The sequence below is a fragment of the Struthio camelus genome, chromosome 17 (assembly GCF_040807025.1).
Source record: "Struthio camelus isolate bStrCam1 chromosome 17, bStrCam1.hap1, whole genome shotgun sequence".
Lineage (NCBI taxonomy): Eukaryota > Metazoa > Chordata > Aves > Struthioniformes > Struthionidae > Struthio > Struthio camelus.
The window spans coordinates 12,972,438-12,989,075 of record NC_090958.1 but is presented as its reverse complement, the minus strand read 5'-3'; the positions used below and the strand labels follow the sequence as shown (position 1 = coordinate 12,989,075).

At 42.2% G+C, this 16,638-nt stretch overlaps 1 protein-coding gene across 7 annotated transcripts in view; it reads right to left on the bottom strand.

The window, feature by feature from the left end:
• The window catches only part of GALNT9 (polypeptide N-acetylgalactosaminyltransferase 9), a 454,657-nt gene that overhangs the window by 118,183 nt on the left and 319,836 nt on the right, over positions 1-16,638 (bottom strand). For 6 of the 7 annotated variants that reach the window (XM_068911122.1, XM_068911123.1, XM_009666684.2 and 3 more), the window contains one exon: positions 10,211-10,391. In XM_068911122.1, the coding sequence (XP_068767223.1) occupies positions 10,211-10,391 (181 nt within the window). Of the gene's footprint in view, positions 1-10,210; positions 10,392-12,144; positions 12,335-16,638 lie in introns of those variants that run through there. The other variant, XM_009666685.2, reaches the window with a different exon arrangement.

Here is a 16,638-nt window from a genome sequence, read left to right as displayed (position 1 = left end):
TTATATTATTTGACCTGAAACTTTGACTTGCTTATACTGCGCAACTCATTCAGATAAAATGGGTTTTTCTCTACACAGGCACCGAAATTAGGTAATTAAGTTACTTCAGGAAGGCATTTGGAGATAATACATACCTCACGTGGTGAGCTGAATCAAATTCGCACGCTCATTTTAAGCAAGAAAAGGGGAAAATCTTAACTAAAAGCATTACAAGGAACTCCTCTAAAGCCCCAAGAAAGGACATAAGGTACTTTTAGTTTAACTGATTTACACATAAGAAAACTTTCAAGAAAAAAAAAACCTGAATTCACTGCCTGATTTGTCCTGTTACCTCTTTTCAGCCTCTCATGTGATATCATGGGGTGTAACATAACATGACGGTTGAGATATTTACGGGAATACCCTTTTCTCCCTGGAACTGATAGCAGGCAACAATCAGCAACAGGCCCAGGGGAGGGAGATGAAAGAAGCTTTAAAATGCCAAAGCACAGCACAGACAGCGAGCCGAATGTCACTGCTGGAGCCTGGGTAAAGCTTCTGCAACATTACTCTCAGTGAGCCAGATTTTTTGGACATATACTTACTTGGGAAAGAATAATACATTCAACTTGAAGACGGCACCCCAAAATAGCTGTTCGTATGGAGGAAACACTCCTTCTCCTATGAAAATATTGCAGCTCTCCATTTTCAAGTTCAGAAAATGACTATACTCAGAAAAATCATACTTTTTTTTTTAAAAAAAAGAAAATCAATTACGTGATTAAGGCACCTGTACCGTGGCAGGTCACAACGAGCCACACTTAGGCTCTATAAGAAAAACTGAGTGATGCAAAACAGCTATTTGATCATCTGGTCTGTTCTCCCTGCCGAAAACAGGGCTGCCTCTAGCCTCATGGCCCGATTTCCCCACGGTGGCAGATGACTCTTCAACACGTGTTGCTCATACAAACATTTCCTCTTGTTTTTTCAAGCCTTGGGGCATTTAACGTATTGGGTAGGATTTGCCTGAAGTCCCATTTAAACTAGCTGTCCCAGGTTCCTGAGGGAAGAGGCCGCCAGAGAGCAACACACACTACACATCTACCACACGTCTTCTACTTCACCAATGACTATAAAGGCAGCCTAGTTGACCACCTTAAATTAGATGTCTAATTTTTAGTCAATGCTAATATAATATCCAACCCAGTGTAGGTAAGCTCTTTGTGTAGTCAAGTATATTTTCTGGTGCAGGTCAATTGTGGGGAACGCTTTCAAATCTTACTGCCTTTAAATACAACATTCTGATCAGTTATTTATCATGCTCCACTGGTAGTCAAATTCAGACTCCATTAAATACACGTTTATTAGTGCTGACAGTCGTGAAGAACTTGTCTTCAACAATTAATATACAGAAAAACACTGTAAAAATGTAACAAGAGGGAAATTACGGCTTTTCAATGTAAGGCAGGTTTTTGGAAAAGCTCATTTTTATTTTTCTGTTTCTTTTGGATCTGTTGATCCTGCTTTAATTATCCCATGGGCTAGTGTTAATAATCAAGGTCTACGTTATACACTTTGTGGTATAATTAAAGTCACTACTTAATTAGAAAGCCTAGCTAGCACTAACCAAAAGGGAATCAATAACATATTTAATGGGAAAAGCCAGAGAAAACTTGTGTTCGATATCAGAAATAACTGCGGGATGTTGCCATGCTGCTGTGGATACACTCTGGCAGCATGGAGCCCGGCTCACCGGCAGTCTCCAGTCTCCTGCAGAAGACTTTGGTACTGTCCACCCAAACACTACAGGGTCACCAATTCCTAGGCACAACAGGGCAGAAGACAGAGTATTACTGCAGTGCAACCTGGGCACTTTCACGCTCCTAGAATGACTTGTGCCCTACCTCTGTTGATCAAGAAAGAGCAGTCAGAGTAGCCAGAAAAACCTACCTGATTATCAACTGGCCTCAAAAACTGTCTGGCAACTTTCTCAGTAATTTTTTGTTGTTACTGGAAAACGTGGTCACAGCGTGGATCTTTGCCTCAGCCAGCCTTCTCGTTGGAGCAACTCTTATATTACATAGCCAACGGTTACATGGGATTTTGGAGGCAAAGGTTTGAGTGCACGTTCCGGTTAATACACCGTTATTTCTGCAAGGTGCACAGAGCTCCAGCGGACGCTGGAAGACCTACCAATACCTCTGTAAGCTGGGCCAAGCCAGACTCTAGGTCTCAGACACTGAGGCACGGTACAAATAGCACCCGGGGTAGAGCAGTGAGAACAGCTGGCGCCACGTACAATTCACAGGGAGTTTCCTTTTGCAGCCAAAGGCAGGCAGGTGGTTTTCCCCCTCCTTCGTGGGCTCTGCACAGTTCCAGTCTGAGCCCTTGACAATCAAAGAGGCAACGCTTCTCAAAAGGCAGTGATACTGGATGCTCCCGCACTACCGCTGGGATACGTGGGGATACGCAGCAAAGCACAGCTAGCCTAGAGGCAGCAGTATGAACAAATTTAAGTTGTCAACTGATATCCCAAATGAGCAGAGTCAAAATCACACCCCTAAGCGTCGTGTGCCGCAGCAGGGGAGAGCCCATCTCGCGCAGAGAACTGCCTCAGTCCAGACCGGCCCTGTCTGCTCCTGGACAAGACGGAAAGTCACCTTAAAGCCAGGTACGTCTCTGTGCACCGACGGCGCGTGCGACACCACGTGTGTGCAAATGTGCCTGTGCTAACAGCGGGGACTCCAGCCTGAGGAAAACATCCGGTCTGTGTAACTTGGCCAAGCTGGCTGAGATCTATACAAAGCCCCAGAGCATGTGCACACACCATGCCCCCTTGGTCACTGCTCAAAACCCACATCTGGACATTGATCTGGGATCTAACTAAAACACTTCAGTTAGTTTAACCTCTTACTCAATTTCTCTCCGATAAACATTCCCAATCTGTTACCCAGAGGTAACTCTCTCTGCTCCATTTTCTGCCTCTGCTTTTCCCTTTCTCTGCCTTACCTTCATATTTGCAGCTACATTTGCAACATTAACTACATTTGCAACATTTTTTTTCCAGAATTTTAGTAGGATTTTTTTAGACTTACTGAGAGTGGGTGCAAAAAAAGGAAAAATTTTTGTTTAAGTTTCCTAGTAAAAAAGAAGCCTCACTGAAATCAAAACGTGCATGTCACAGTACTGTCATTGCGAAACACCATCAGCTGAACAAACAGAAATATTCACCTCACGTTTCACTTCCTTTTGACCTAATATTATCTGAAAGTTTTGGTATTGGCTATTGATAGAAAAATCATTATTTGCAACTAAATTTTTCATGGGAAACTAAATGTTTGACTGGTCTAAACAACTTTTTTAAATAACCATTTTACAGCAGATTTCAAAATGTCCCTCTTCAGCCTGACCCAGAACATTTTAATTATTTTTTTTTGCAGTTGGCATTTTCTGCTCGGCAGCATTTCTGCTTTTTGACCAGCTCTGGCTCTGCTCCAGCTCGGGGGTTTGCTGCGAAGGGGCACACCACGCCAGGCTCTGCCTCACCGGGGGAGAATCCTAAGCACGGGCTTTAATTTGGAGATTTGTGTGTCGTTTTCCTAAGCACCGGGAAGAACATCCGGGGTCCCCAGGGGCTTTAAAAAGCAGGCCACGAGGCAGGGAAAGCTGCAGAGGTAGAGAACATTAAATAACACCCCGTTTAGCTGGCCCCAGTGCACCAATCCCAAACCTGATGCTCTTCGATGCATCTGCCTGCCTCCTCCACACCCCTGCCGCGACCGCTCACAGATGCCCAGAGGAGCTGCCTGCAGAGGCCGTGGCACCAGGCCACCATCCTCTCCCACGACAGAGAACTTGCAAATTCACATATGTTCTGGCTCAAGAGAGCTGCCGACTGTTGCTTCCCAAATCACAGCGAGTCCACAAAGCTCTACAGCCACAAGAAAGGGTCAAAATTAAAGGTGCTTCCTGCATCCTCAAAAGGCTCAAAATCACCAGGCCCTGAAGGACAATCTCTTACAGAAAGGCTTTTCTAGCTACTGGCCTCATACTAGCTGCTCTTATTAAACCCTTGAATGAACAAATCAGAGGTCTATTTACCAAGTCTGCCCCCTTGATAGCACTATTTGATCAATTCCAGAATCCTTTCTGATAGGTAATTAAAAAGCTTTTCCTTAGGTATAGTGTGGAGTCAACCATTAATTACACTTCAGAGCCCCAGAGATGCAATTCCTTTGCTATTGTGCAATGTCTATAGCAAGCAATGAAAATGCTCGCCTCTATAAAAGAACCGAATAAATGAAAGTAATTTCCTCAAGACCTAGACTCCTCCGCTTTTTATGGCTGAAGACTTGAGCTCCCTCAGCATTAATAAGTTTGTTCTTTAGGGCTGAATTTTCTCAATACAAACATCCATAACCATAACACAAAGAAATATCTTCTTCGGCTGACGGAGCCAGCAGACTGAATCCACACATTAGTATTATTGTTACCGCCGAACTGCCACAATGCACTCGGCATCAAGTTGCACAAAGAGGATCAGTTAAAGATCCTCACCAAGCGGCCACAATTTCTTGTAAAAGCCAATTTAGCGCTTAAGGAAACTGCAGGATCATATTAACTTTACTCAAAAGCATGTATAATGCATCACAGCAAGCGGTTTTGACAAGCACATGTATGCGTATGTGCAGACGTGTCCTGCATGCAAAGAATCTCCACAAGTTATTTAAGTTGCAAAGTCAAGTGTGAGAAAGTTAGCAAATGCCAGATTTACAGGTGTTCAACCTGTTTAATTCAACCCCTTGCGATCCAGTCTGCGCACCAAAAAGAACAGGGGAATTGGTGTTATCCTGAGAGACGAGGCGTATGTTTGAAAGCATCTGCTAACGCTTCCCAGTTTTCCAGGACGACACATTGTAAAATAAACAGCTTTTGTAAGTTTCGGGGCTGTCCCCCTCCGCTCCTCTCCCAAATGAAATTCCCTAAGGGTTTGAGTCTTTTCTGCATTTTTAAGAACATAAAGTCAAACCCCATTGTTATATAGGGCTGTAGCACCTCTGCCCTCGTGTGCGACTGGGGAGGTGTGAGCACGATCCTTGCTACCGTAGCACGGACTGCCACCTTTTGTGCCACAGCTGGCAGCAGCAAAGGCTGTTACCCCAGGAAAGGGCAGATGGACAGCTGCAGCCATTTCTGGAGCCTCTCGCAATGACTGAGCATGTCTCGGCTAAACCTCTTCTCTTTCTCTACTCCTCAGTAACCCGACAAATTAAGCCCCTTGAAGGTAGATGACTAAGCAGGGATTTAGGTGGCTGGCTCTGGGCACTTCTGTTCAAAACTGCAGATCTCTACGAGAATCTCAGCTGCAGTACTCCAGATCTATTTTTACTATTCAGTCAAACCCCGGCACTTGGACACTGCGGTAAGACGAGCACGTACACAGGCGAGCACGTTTCCAAGCGATTCCGTGAGCAGGCTTCAAGGCTGTTCCACGTCTCCATGTAGAGTCAACTGATAAAAATACTCATGCTTATGCTTTCCCATGCCTGCACACAAGGGTCATCGGCCACTGCCGGATTCATCTCCGCTCAGTACTCAGGTTGGTGCCATCACAACCCACGCTTTGAGTAAGGAAGAACACAAATGGAATAAATCCAATAACACTGGACCATTAAATAACACTTTCCCTGGAGAGCCACAGAATAAGTCCTAGCTCAGCCATGTGCTTCCAGGGGAAAAATAACCTGTTCCCGACAGGAGAAACTTCTCTTTTTCCCGCTGCACGGAGGAAATGGGGTACGTTAGAGAGGTAATGGGGTACGTTAGAGAGGTCTAGAAAGTCTTGCTCATACTTTACTGCTGGGAAGAGGGATCAGGAGGTTAAACATCCTCACTCTGCTCCTGAGCTGCCTGCAACATATTTTCCATGATAGAAACAAAAAAGCAACTGATTTCACAACAAATGTTATGTATTGTGCACATCACAGAAAAACTTCTGCAAGGAATGCAAAAGAGGAGGAAGAGGGCAAAAGAGTAGCTAGAAAATGGCATTATCCAGCAATTCCCTCAGCTAGCCTAGCCCTTGAAAGACTTCAGCACGCTGGGGAGCAAAGACGGGGCTGCAGCAAGGAGACGCAGGGACCAGTACTCCCCTATCTGTCGTCTCCTTCTTCTGGCTTGCCCTTAACTTGACAAACGTTTTTAAAGCTTGGTATGTGCTTGTATGAGAGGGGATCAAAATAATTCCATCACAAGCACTATTAATTCACTTGTAACAAAAATAATCCTGCTAAAGTCTTTTGGCATTAATGTAGATTTCCTGAGTACTTCTATAAAACATATGCTGGAGTTCAGATAGTTAGTGGCAGTCACTACTAACCAGGCCACTATTTTGGAATTATTTTTGTATATTCTAATTGTTCAACAAGATACGGAGCACTTTCCACTGAACACGTGAAGCAAAATCCCCCGTCAGCCCAATACTAGAATTGTTAGCTGAACGCTTGTAAACACTCATCCGTCCACCATAATTAATCCTGAGTATTCTGCTCCGTGTTGTACTCAGAAATGTTTCATTCCTGCTACTTGGTCCTTCCATCTTCTCAGAGCACTCAGCTGAACAGTGCTCAGTGGCTTCAAGGCAAATATTCACCATAAAGACTTTTATATAATTGGCTAAGGAAAAATCAGCAGCATAACTTCAAAATCAGCACATTTGGTTTAGGTGAAATCCAACATGAAATGAAAATAGTGTTCAAGGTCACACTGAACAAACTCACAAACTGCTGGGGAAGCTTTGCATTGTTTTGTAAAACAAAATTGCAACTTCTCTATATTACATGTCTCTTGAAACTAAACATAGCTTGAAATACCAATTCACAGTGTGTTTCTGAACAGATTCCCCAGGGTTGTCTACTTTCTACACAGAGACAGGGCAAGCATTCAAGCTGTGGGAGGTGCAATATCAGAGAAGAAAAAGCTGAGACATATTTATTACACCATGTTCAGATCAAACTATAATTTTGTAATTATTGTGTGAATTGTAATCGCCAGCAAGCTATTTACTGTCATTGCTTCGATTCAGCACACCAAAACAACATGCATAAAAACTGCCGTTGTCTCCTGCACTGACTTAGAGATTCCTATCTTAAAAAAAGGCTTTGGAGTTCAAAGGAATATCTGCAAAGGCAGCCGGCAGGAAGGCAGAGCGCAATGCAAGTGTACTGGAAAGGCATCCTGACAGTGGGATTACACAGGCTTGCAGATTTTACTGCAATGAAAGGACATGGAGGTGACTCCAATTTAGGAGCCTTCATGGTCACGCTGCCTGACTGTACATCTCTTTAGTGTAACATATTTTTTTAATTTGCTGCGTGGGGATGAAAATACCTCCCAGAAAGCAATTATACTGCTGAACATTCACTGAAGGTATGCTAGTAGATGGGACAAAAGGCGTATTCCTCCAGAGTATGACACTGGACAAAGATAAGGGAGGAGTTCAAAGATAAAATGCACCAAAAGCTAATGTTTCTGATCTAATTTCTTTTCAAAGAACATACAAGTTCCATACAAGAGTATGTCTGGAATATGACAAGTCCCATATTTGCACCACCAAATCACATTTACTTTCATAAACTGTGTCTATGCAATGGAGACTTGAGCATAAATTTTCTTGGTTTATCTCTTTACCACCTACTGATATATGCAAATATGGCGGTTTGAACATTTTAAACAGAAGCCAGAGTGGGCAGAAAGCACGGTTTAATACAGAAAACATTGGGAACGGGAGTCGAGAGAGGCAGCTTTCTTCCTAGACTGGCCATGGACTTTGTGCATGTCCTTGGACCTTAATTCTACCTTATTTCTCATCTCAAAAAAATGAAGAGTCCTCTCTACAGTGCCGGGAATTACACGAATGTAAATCACTAGCAGACTGAGAAGGGCTCAATGATAAAAGCTGCATCAAGAGATACAGAGAGATGCAGCCATAGGGCAAGTCACTGTACAGAGCTGGACAAAACTAGAATTGATTATATTTTTTCCCAAAGCCTCTCTTAAAGATCTGGTGACCTGGTTCTAGCTAAGATCTGATGAGAACAGAGTGTCTACACCAAACAGAAAGTCAAGCTCAGCTTTGCCTTATGATACGACGCACATTCAGCACCTGGTAAGCATTCAGACACGGTACTAAATGGGAGATCCGAAGGGACTGAGTGCTCTGCCATGTTAGCACGTGGCACTAGTAGTGACTGAAAACTGCCTATCACCATTAACGAGAGAGCTCCCAAGAGAGCCTGCATTTGAGAAGCTATGCATTTGAAAGCGTCAGAGACAAAAAATGCAGCTCATGAGAATGACAGCAGAAATATCTAACAGAATACGGCAACCAAATGACAGCCGCATCTGTTGATACAAGTGGATAAAATTCTTTGTATAAGCTTCTACCTTCTCTGAACTTTCAGACGTTTTTCATAGCAGATTCAATCTGAAGGGTTTTCCTGTGATTTTTAAGTATCTAGAGACAAGTGTTTCACTTCCAGCATCTAGATCTAACTAGATCTATCTCAAAAGTGTCAAAATATCACAAGGAAGACAGTTCTCCCAGTAATTCAGACAGTTAATCAAGCAGCATGGCCTTACAAGATTCCCAAAATGAGCACGTCAAAAAGCTTATCTGAATCAATCATCAAAAATTCCAAGTAACGCTGTGGAAGAGCATCCTCTGCAATGAAACATCACTGCATTTCCAACTCTCTCATGCCTCTGAGAGCTACGGGGCTAGATTGAAGTTTTGCAACCTTTGCTTTCTTATCTTCTGACAGACCTTTCTCATTCCTTATCCACCTGACTGCAGCAGCTAACAACAGGCCTCGTCAAATCTCACCGACGTTCACTTAAAAACTTTCACACTGATTTTAAGGGACTTTGGGCCAGATCTGATGTGCAACTCCAATAGTTGCATGACAACTACCGGCTACCTTTTCCCCAAGATAATTCCATGATAGATTTTTATAACACATTGATCCAAATGTGACATTAAAGCAGTATTTTTTTTGTCACCTATTTAATCTAGGCTTTCTTTGTGATAGCAAGTGTCTGAGAACAGAAACACTGCTGAGACAATACTTCTGACATTAGATTAGTATGTAACACAGCTAATGAAATTTGTAGTTAAGCTCAAGTTGTGTTTTGCTGGATTTTGGTTTTGGCAGCTTGAACTGCCTAAAATCTTAATTCAATTGTAATCTACTCACAGAGCACAGTTGTTTTGCTTGGCTAAACTTTTCTCTCCACTTAATAAGATACTTTTTATTTAACTTTCAGTTCTGCCTAGGAGCCCCAGTGAGGTTTTTAAAACAGAAGATTATTATTAGAAATTAATTAAGTATTCTTTTCAGTTCTGTCTCCTGAGAGTAACTAGGCATTGCTGCTATCTCCTCTGCATTAAGACATTACTGATTGTCATTCCTAAGATGACAGAGAGAACGTCTCTCCTAGAAGATACATAACGATGTAAGTATGAAAAATATGAAAGGCACTTAATACAAAATATAGTAAATCAGTACAAATATTAAGCATATAATTGTAATGTCAAACACAGCACAGACACGTGAAGACTATGACACTAGAATACGAATACACAGGCATTCCAAAGACAAAAGAATCTTATTGCAATTATAGGACCCTGATGGATTACACTTTCTCCATGTCTCAGCACATTACAGACCCTGGCCACACAATTCTCTTACAGGAACACCAAATGCAATTGGAGAAAAGGCTGATGATCTAACCTTTTTTTTTTTTTTTTGTTAATCTTAAATAACCCATGCCTACGCAGTGTTTGTTGTCATTGCCAAACATCCCATTGCACATGACTTCAACAAGCACTGATTAGCGTTCCCACCTCTAACGGTGGATTCGGCTGGCCTTACCTAGCACTTTCTAAGGGTACCAAACCCAATCAACATCAATATCCTGAAATAGTTTTTGATCTGAGGCTCTGAACGTGCATATCGATGCATTATTCATAGAATTAGCTATGCATTTGACACGGCTCTTCACACTTGAGATTGCAGTTGGTCTTTCTAATTTTCATTAAACTCGGGGTATATGTATGACTAACTGTTGTCGCATTCTAACCCATAAGGAATATGGAGAGAAGAATACCACTATGGGTCAAGAGAACAACAGTCAACCACTTGTTCTAATAATAACGTGGAATTCAACTTACTTTTTTGGTCTGTAGTCAGGAATGGACCTGTCCAGTGATATCCTGTCACTGAGCTGGGCATTATAACCATATTCTTCATATTTAGCCTCCGATTCATGGCTATCATCTCTCAGGGTAGCAGCCATTCCCCCTTGGCCCAAGCCTCCTGGACCTTCAACTAATCCCATGGGCTTTGCCAGACCTGAATGGAGGAAAAAAACAATCAAATGATTAATATAAAGGAGATAGATCCAATCTGTTCTGTGATCACAGAACGCTTTTAAAGAACAAGATCTGAGCTCCCATTAAAGTCAGTTTTCAAGTCTGTATGGCTCTGCAGTAATTATCCTCAGCTTTTCAAAACAGAGTATATATCAACACATCATGTATTATCAGTGCATAATTATTAATGAGCAGACTATAAAGAATCAATTAGCAGCTTTTGCCATTTCCTCTTTTTCCAGTATAACTCCCTGGAAACAGGAATCTTGTTTGCAGGAAACAGGAATCTTGTTTGCAAACACTCCAAAAAGACTAATCATCCTGAAAGTAAGAGTTTTCATTTCATCTCACTATATCTGCATTTGAAATGTAGAAAACTGGAACACAATTTAGATTAAGACGTCTGAGGGAACTGCTGGTGGTCTGTTCTGTGGGCTAGCCATCCTCACCGCTAAATGTGCTGAAATTAAAGATACCATCACCAAACACTGTACCTTTCACAAAGTCCAACAGGACCTCAAATAACCAGGAGAGATGGAAAAGGAACACAAGCAGAAAAGGCAAACTTTCCTCCTAAGAACTGGGGACCAGACCCTTACCCAGTATAGCTCAATAGTGCTCCATTAATTTTAAATGAGATACATTCAGCTTTTACCACATAAAGATTTGCTAGCTCAACTCCATTTTAACTTCAAGTCTGGAATAAGTGCTGAGCAGGGGCAGCCGCTCTATGGCTCTGAGACCACCTGCGGCTCCTGAGTGGTTCACGTTTAGCTCCCATGAGGGGAATGTGTCTGCATGACTGGAGACAGACTGCTGCTGGGGTGGGAACTAGGGATAAATCTAACCTCTACACCTGAGGCAAGAGACGAGTCTTTCGGACTCAACTGCATTACTTGGTGCTGAGATATTAGTCAGGCAACAGTATGTTTGATATGCTTTTTTCCACTAATACATTACCTCTCAAATAAAAAAAAAAAACTTTTAAAACAATATAAAACAGGCCAAAAAATGCCCATACAACCAAACCACCAAGAACCTCTTCCATGGCAACAGGCATCTAACCTAATGCTGAGTTCTGATAAATAAGCTCCTCAAATATCCAGGGTTTCACGTTAAAGCTTTCCTTTGCAAAAGGCTGACTACCACCAAGTCATTAAAAGCTAAAAAGTTGTTTATAATACTCTTGGGGAAACCATACAGAAACGTGTAAATATGGTCTAAATCTTACAACACAGCAAAACAATTAGAGTTTGATCTGGTCAACATTTTTCAAATTAAAATTATTCAAGAAGAAAATGTCAATATTTCAACTAAAAAATTAAAGAGAAAGAAAGAAATACTGTCAATATTTTCAAGCCACAGATATGCAAGGCAGCACAAAGCTGTAACTGGCTTCTCCAAAGCACAGTAAGGTCTGTGACAATTTAGTCCCTCATGCAGGAATTTCTCTTGCATCTCATTGCTAAGCTCTGCCCTCATTTATTACAGCTCCATCACTGTCTCTGCTTAATTAGAGAAGGGCAGAGTGGAGAAACACTAGTTCATTAGTGGTCTGAAACAATAAAGTTAGCATTTTCTGCTGTTGGTGCTTAGGAGAAAATCTTTTGCCAGGATTAGGTGAGAAGCTACAAATGGTCTGCCTGAGCACAACAGGGCCGAGTACCTGTGGCCACGTGCCTATCTAGGAATTTCTGTACTGAATTTCAGGCATTCCCTGCTAAAACACATACCTTGCTGCAATCAGTGATCCCAAGTGAGGACAGCTCTTCCTTGTATTTGAGTCTTTGATGTCTTCCTCAATAACTTAAAAGTTCATTAGTTCATGTTCTTCATCATCATGCACTGAAATGCTCAAGCGTCTTAGTGAATCACGAATCTTAGTGGGATGAGCAGGGAAAGGAAGCCCTACAGAAAAACATTCTTGGCATGGCCAAGCTTTAGAAAAATTCAGACAGCTCCACGCATTCAAGCCTAGTGAATTGTTGAGATGAAAGGAAAACAAGAGGGTCACGCAGCTGTGGTCTCATTATGGTTGTGTGTGGGAAGCAAGCTCCAGGTCTCACTAGCGACCAAGATCAAACAGAGAAGCAAAGGCAGAAGAGGAAAAGCCAAGTAACGCAGTAGACAAGCAGCAAAGTGCTCATGCCCTGCCTAAAAATGTGCAAGGAGAATGCAAGAAATCAGTTGAGCTGGACGGAGTTGAGCTACAGCAGGCCAGCCAATGCCTGTTCCAGCTAATCACCTTTCTGCTAGGGAACATCGCATAGAGTTACTAGTACGAGCCTCTAAAGCCCAAAGAATTTGCATCTAATGCAAAAACTGAAAAAAGTACACTAAAGGTTCCCAAAGATTATGAGAATTGTCCCAAATATCTATGTGCTTTTCATTCATGCCTCTATTATTCTCCAATTTATGAAACTGTCTAAAGTGAGATCCAACTACACTGTGGAGACATTTTTTTTTCTCTCTTCACGAGTGTGCAGCAGCATTTGGAAAAGCTTTGTATGCTTGGTCCAGCCATGCTCCTCCTCTGTGCAAAATAAGAGAGGTAAGTGTCTTTCTTGTGACTTTGGGTTGGCCACCTGAATCTCTGTCCATCTGAAAACCTGATTTCTCCTTCTTCGAGTAAGTGGAAAAATGGAAAAAAATAGTGATCTGATAAAATCCTGTCTCTGCTATCCAAATGTCTGGCCAGTAGAGATTCAATTCATGAGTCAACATTTGCTGGCTTATACTGGTTGCAATTCACTTTTAGAGGCACATCCAAATCATAGCACTGTGTTGGGCTGCTACTTACCAGGAGTCAAAGGTGAGTATGCTGAGGCTGGACAGGACTTGCAACACTAGTCGTAACCCTCTAGCACAGTCCTGACAGGTTCTGTTTTTACCATTACAAATACTACGGTGTCTACAGTTTGCTATCGATGTGCAAACATACACAGAGTTCCTACTCTGCATGATAAACAGTACCCCAACATGATCTCTTGAAAAACAGTATTTTTCCCCTTAAAAATAGAGCAGATTTACTTTATATATCACAAACTATTCTTCTTTATTGCTCACATTTCTTTATGGAAAAGTACCTTATGAATCTTTCTTCCACTAAAACCAGTTTCAAAATTTCTGAGAACCCCTTCAGTTGTTGCTTGCAGCAAGCATCACAGAACACCTGGGTTTGCATTAGAGATCGACCTGTAGCTGCTCCTGCACTTCGGCATTCCGCCACGACAGCGAGAAACAAGAGCAAGGGAGGCTTACGGTTAGGAACTGGTGCTATCGTGTCTCCAGTCTGGGGACAAGCAAAGGAGGAAGCTGTAAGCAGAAAGCAGGATGCTGTAGTATTTGGGGTATTTAAGAGGACGGTTTCCATTTTTTCTAAATGAACAATTTTCTGTCAACAGAGATGAGAGAGAGTGTTACAGCTTGTGTTGAAACACAACTAAAACCGTTCAGGAGTTGTGTTGCACTTACTGATTTCAAACAGCAGTTGTTCTTCAGCCTTACTAAATGAAGTACTTCAAGACATGTTAAATATTTCTGAAAATATTTTAGGGAGCTTTGTTCTGAGGGAAATTGTAACACTCCTCCCTTTTGTTCCAGTTCAGGATGAGGCCGTTTGGCATTATGACTAGCTTTAGTGTTTAACGTTACTCCCTGTGGAAATATTAGAAGAGAAGGGCCCAAGCCTGCGATGAAGGGCCCAAGCCTGCGATCCCTAGCCTGACAACTTGTCCTTGCTCAATTATTAGTTACAGAAATGACCTGCGACTCTAAATCCACTCCCCCAGCCTCCCTGGAAAGGAAAACCACACCAGCCTAATCTTCCTGCATGACACAGCCTTAGACCAAGACAGCGAATAGCGATTACTGATGCTGCATGCCTCTTGTTTACATGCCCAACACACAGCATCTTAAAGGGGGGCTCCGTTTCAGAGAAAGGCTCAACAGTGTCCTTAAAAAAAAATAAAATAGCAAACAGGCCTTAAAAGAGAGTCAAATTAGGCACTTTAGAAGTTAAAGAATCTAGTAAACTAGACACATCATAAAGCCTATGCCCTTGAAAGACTGCAATGTGGAAATTTATTTGCTGATCATTTAGAATCATCTGGGCTGGGCGCTGATGTTACATCAAAGCAAATCGAAGATGACTTCATTAAAGTTAACTGACCTCCTTTGATGAAAGGGCCTCCGAGATGTGCTGTGCTCATTTTGCTTTAAGCAACAATTTAATTCTAGTAGCTGAAAACTTTATTCCTCATGTTGCATGTTCTTGTAGTTTACAGAACAAAACCCTTGCATCTTTAAGGCACAAGTAACAGAGGAATGAAACTTTCAACACACATGGAGCATCAAGCAGTATGCTATTTTGCTTCTGAGAGAATGAGTTAGCCTTCCAGAACCACGCATAATGACAATTATTTCATATACTTTGTTCCTAAATCTCATATTCTAGCTCTTCATGCTGCTAATCTGATCTTGTTCTAGGAAACAGTCATCATCTATTTGACTTGCTCTCCAAACATATTGCTGGGTTTTTTTCTCCCATTCATTATCCAGATTGTAGTCTAGTCTGATTGGTAATTATTACAACAATGCAGTAATACTGACCAGTATATAGCAGCAACCATATAAACGCTATCACGTTGCTGCATTCTGCAAGAATAGCACTCAAGTAGGTCTAGAAGTCCTAAACCTTCTTTAAATGCTAAGGAGAATACATTCCCTCTAGTGTCACCAATGGAGCGATACAGAACGGAATACATTTCTGGAAATACTGCTACTCGGCAGGGAGACAATTGCTATTGATTTTATATGCTGGGTGTTCAGGTCTTACAATGACAAGCAGCAGTATAAAACCTAAAAAAGACAGATGGAGAAGTGCCTCTGGTTCAATTTCCAGCATATATCTGGGTTTTAACCCAGCATATCAGATGGGAGAGCTTCTCCATTTTCTTCTCTTTTCTTTGTTAAAGCTTATGGCAGACTTCCAGTTCCTCCTCTTATATTTGACTTGCCTCTCTCTGGCTCTATCATCCGTTTTTCCACGGTTTGGGGAAGAAATTGTAGGCAGGGTACAGCACCGATGCTGACGGTGCAGCTCCAGCTTGTGTCAGCGAATGACTGGCAGGGAAATCACGCTGCCGGCTCGCTCGGCCCTAAACTGGTGATGGGCAGAGGGGGGAGACAGGAGTGGCAATGCCCAATGAGCTGCTATTTTTAAAGGTGTTTTCTCCTTAAGTTTTCTGACTAAAAAGTACAGCCCATACACTGGGATCAGTCATACCCAGTTCAACATTGCAGATGACAATGAGGTCACAAATAATTAGTGTCTGTCACTCATTTCAAATTTATCGCTCTCACTGCAGGGACTTCTGTATAACAGAGGAATTGCTGGGAGAATGGGGAGCAGAATGAACCAGTCTCCCTTTCTTAACCAGATTAATTACTCTGCAGGATGCATAATTTTATAGGAAAAAAAGAGACCTTCTATTTTTCACCATAAATTCTGTCACAATAGGAAAATTACTGCATAGAGTTATGTGAGAAACCATTGTAAAAGCAAGATCAAACTACATCTGTGATTATTTTAGTGTTAGGTGTTTTTATCTGCAACACAATTGCAGGCAGCTGTAAATCAGGCTCAGCCAGGGTTCTCAGACGTCATTAACCTTTTGCCAACTTGAAATAAAAACAAGCAATTGAGAATAATTATTTACCTGTATTCAGAGCAGCACAGGTCTGTTCTTAGCCTTTCCTGGCCTTCCTGACAACTCTGGGCAGCCCCCTGCCTTCGTCGGCAGCTTCGGCTCCTCATACCTCCTTCCATTTGGAGTCTATCGCAGGAGGATCAGGGACACCCAGGCACAGCTGTAACAAGGGCAGCTCCACCACCAGCTTGCGAAGGCCACTGACTTCGCTGTTGCAAAATCACCACAACGCCTCTGCCTCCCTTTCTCAATCCCAGTCTTGCCTCTTCAGCTCGAGAAGGGCTCCAAAGCCAACCTCTCGAGCCTCATCTACCTCCTACTGAAAGCATCTGTGCTCTAGAATAGCTCCACAAAAGTCTTCTGATTCCTAGCACCTCAAAAAGAGAGAATAAAATATTTCGCTTTAAAAAATTGGCATGGTCACCTAGCAGTTTTACCTGTAACTCCTGAAACACTTCTCACTCTTTTAAATAGGAAAGGTAAAACCCATCAGCTTAACAGTCGTCTTCCTTCCTT